This window comes from Geospiza fortis, unplaced genomic scaffold (assembly GCF_000277835.1).
Source record: "Geospiza fortis unplaced genomic scaffold, GeoFor_1.0 scaffold20, whole genome shotgun sequence".
In the NCBI taxonomy this organism is placed as follows: Eukaryota; Metazoa; Chordata; class Aves; order Passeriformes; family Thraupidae; genus Geospiza; species Geospiza fortis.
The window spans coordinates 2,635,720-2,639,244 of NW_005054374.1; the positions used below are offsets into that span (position 1 = coordinate 2,635,720).

A 3,525-nucleotide genomic window follows, 5' to 3' on the forward strand; every position below is an offset into this window, starting at 1 on the left:
TGCCGACACCGTCCCCGAAACACTGCCAACCACAGCTTCCGTGCCACCCATCCTGGGGCAGGAGGAGCTCCGTGGCTGTGGCATAACCCAGTCCAGTGCCTTGTTTTTCAGTTGGACATTCTTCCCAGCCTCCTCATTGGGGCTGGGACCAGGAACGATCCAGGAGGATGGCGCCGTGCTGATAATTTCAGGCCTGTAGATGGGGCAGCTGTTCCCAGGAGAAATGGTTTCTTTCTGAACGATGTCACCGCCTGGCAAGTGTGTCCCCCCTCCTGCCCTTCCATGCACCAGCACTGTTGGCATAATTTTCTTACTGTGGTCAGACTTGCCAGCAGTTTCTGCATCAACCACTTTTGCCGACAAGTCCAGCGGTTTGTCAGTGACGTCTTTGGTCGGGGTCTGCTTTTCCAGGAGTGGGGGAGACCTGCTATCCTTCCGGTCGTGGCCAGCTTTCCGTGCATGGGGGGCAGATGGAAGGGGTGCCTCCCCAGCATCACTGCCTTTGGGAAGCTTCCCATTGGAGAGGCGAGCAGGTGGAAATTCACTGCCGATGTTCACGTAGGGCTTTGGGAGCGTAACAGCAGAGGAGGGAGAGGTGGTGATCCTGGGGAAATGTTTGTGGAAATCAGCATAGGCATCCCCGACCTGGGCGGGCAGGGGGAGGCGGGGAGATGGCCGGGGCGAGTGCGGCAGCAGGAGTGCAGGATCTCCTGGCAAGTTGGCAGGGGCCGGCTTGGCGGCGGGGACCCGGGGCTGCTTGCTGCTCTGGATGTGGGGGTAGGCGTGCGTGTCCACAGGCGTGCCCGGGCTCACACCCATCTTCCACGACAAGCTCTTATCCGGACAGTGCACCAAAGGTGGGATCGCTGGAGAAGCTGAAGCAGTCGAGAGCCTCATGGGCGACGCCAGCGACGAAGGGATGTGAGGGGCAACGTAGTGGGAGGGAGGCAAGTATAAAAAACGTTCACCGTTCGTACACACGGGCGAGTAAGCCAGGTGCTGTGGTAAGCTGTAGGTGGACTGCTGAGGTAGCAATGCCTTGTACATGTTCAACGAATACTTATTTGGTGAGTCAAGGAAAGGGTATATGGTGGGCGTTGCACCCTCCATGTAGGGGTTTACCCAGGGGAGCCTTAGGTAACTAGCACCATTGACACCGAGGGGACTCTGCCTGTCACCCGCAGCTCGGTCCAAACCCAGTGTCTCCCCTGTCGGGACAGAGGTTTTTTGTATTCCAGGTGGTGTTTTGTATATAGCGCTGAAGCCGTTCGGGGCTTTTCCAGAGACAGCTGCGCTTTCCACCGCTTCAGGAGGATTAGACTTAAACTGTATCTCTGGATTTCTTTCAGGAGTAAATCCCAGGCTGGCTATGGAACCCGCAGCATCCCGCGATTTTTCCGAGCCAAGTCCACACAAGCTGGAATAGACAATGCTACTGGGCACTCTGAGTCCTTCTCGCATGAGCCCAGACCTGTCCATACTCAGAGCTGCGAGGCTGTCGATGCGATGTGCTGTAGTTGCATCCACCTTTACAGAACAAGAAGCACGTTACTTTCACATCTCACTGACACTATTACCATTCAAGCTACAGATAGATCAGCATTTTGGACGAGAAACAGCAACAATGCAAACATGCTGTTTGTTGTGAAAACGTACAGAGGCTGATTACACTGGAAAATGGGAGAACAGGAACCTACAGGGTAATATGCATAACACCACAAACATCAACACCAATCTCTCCAAATCCCAAATTCAAACAGGCAGGAACGAAGGTGTGAGGACTCAAGCAGCCAAGAGTGGGCCCAGAGACAACGCTCAGAGGCACTGCTCCTGTGCAACTGGCTCTTCAGTCCCAGGCCTCCCAGAGCAAGAGGACGTGGGTTGTGGCATGGAGACCAGAAAGAGAAGGATTGAGTGCCTCTCATCCTCCTCCAGGACCTCTCCCTCCACCTCTCTCTGCTCTGGGACTCACCACACCACATGATTCACGGGGCAAGCCATCTGAGGATGCAGCATGAAGAAATGTCTGCCATCAAATTTCCTTCCCACCTGCTGCTCCCCATGTAGACTCAAAGAAAGGAAAACCCCACCAACTTTGCTGGAACACTGATGTTCTTAATGCTTACATGAACTATTTTTGTCACAAATGCTGGTATTCATAACAGTAAAACTAAGAATCTGAAGTCACACAACACGTATCACAAAGCATCAAGAGATTAACAAGATAAATAAACAAAGCCCCAACTTCACTGTTTCACAGAAACAACGTGAATGTGCCCAAGCCCACTAGAGCTGCAACAGGAAAGTGTTTTAATCATTTCTCCAAATGGACCACGTAATAACAGCTAGGGGCAGGAGTCAGTCATGGTGGGAAGGACAGGCACAAATTCATCTGCAGCATGAAGCTTGTGACTTCTTACCACACTGTGGTTCAGGTGATTTTCCTCCCTCAACTCCAGTCTGCTTTTCGGTGCATCAGCATCATTAACGGGAATTTTCCTATTGAAAAACAGAAACTTACTATTTGAAAACATCCTGTGCATCTCAGATCAGTGCAATATCATATCACCTCCATATTTTGATTCCACTAGAGAAGTCCCATGAGGTAACATATTTATCCTTCTCTCTACCCATACATGCTGACTACTTTGAAAAGCAACGACCATTTGAAAATAAGCATAAAGGACTTTGACAACAAGAACACACCAAGTACATCTCAGAGCAGCCTCTTCCAAAGCAAGCAGTTTTTGTCAAGGTCTTCTCTTTTGCTCCTTGCCCTTTCCTTTTTCCAGGGGGAGAATATCCCATTTTAAGCATACTCTGCCCATATACCATCCATAAACACTGCTGAGGATAAAATTAAAACACACACGCTAATATCATATGAACATCAGCTCTTCCATGCTTAAGAGGGAGCTGCACATCTGTGCCATACCAGTGTTGCAGCTCTGGGACTTGTTATCACAGAAATCACCAATAAAGAATATACCTTAGTGCCAAATTTCAAATCCCAGGGATAAAAATCACTGACATGCAGCAGAAGGAAAGTTTCAGCATTACCCAAAAGAACTCCTTTCAATCGAAGTGCTTAAAGGCATATCATCACCATAAAGCAGAAATGCGATTTTAATCCATTTGTTTTTAAAAGATTCACCTTCCCTGCAAGCAGCACATAGAGTTATTATCCCTGAACAACTGGGAGGAAAGTGGGGAGGGAGGGTGAGAAAGCAAAGTGAGATGCTTGGCAAAATGTTTTCCTTTAGCTTATGTTTGCAAATAGTATTCCCTGCAAAGACCAAAAACTTCCACCAGCTTTTTGGAGGCTTTTCACACAACAGTGAGAACAGAGAATGAGAAGAGAGAAAAGCACTAAAACCACACAAAACTGGCACAGAGAACTGGAGGCACATCTGCAGCTTCTGTCCAGCATCATTTTGCTTTTTAAAGAGCTGGGATTTAAGGGAAGGGGACACCTGCCAGTGCTTGTGTCATTCCATCAAACACTGTATTTTGATCATCAATTGA

The 3,525-nt window shown here is 49.2% G+C and overlaps 1 protein-coding gene across 1 annotated transcript in view; it reads right to left on the reverse strand.

Moving 5' to 3' along the window:
* The window catches only part of BCOR (BCL6 corepressor), a 51,418-nt gene that overhangs the window by 38,904 nt on the left and 8,989 nt on the right, over positions 1-3,525 (reverse strand). Inside the window, 2 exon segments of the mRNA XM_031060179.1 lie at positions 1-1,527; positions 2,421-2,499. Of these exon segments, the coding sequence (XP_030916039.1) occupies positions 1-1,527; positions 2,421-2,499 (1,606 nt within the window).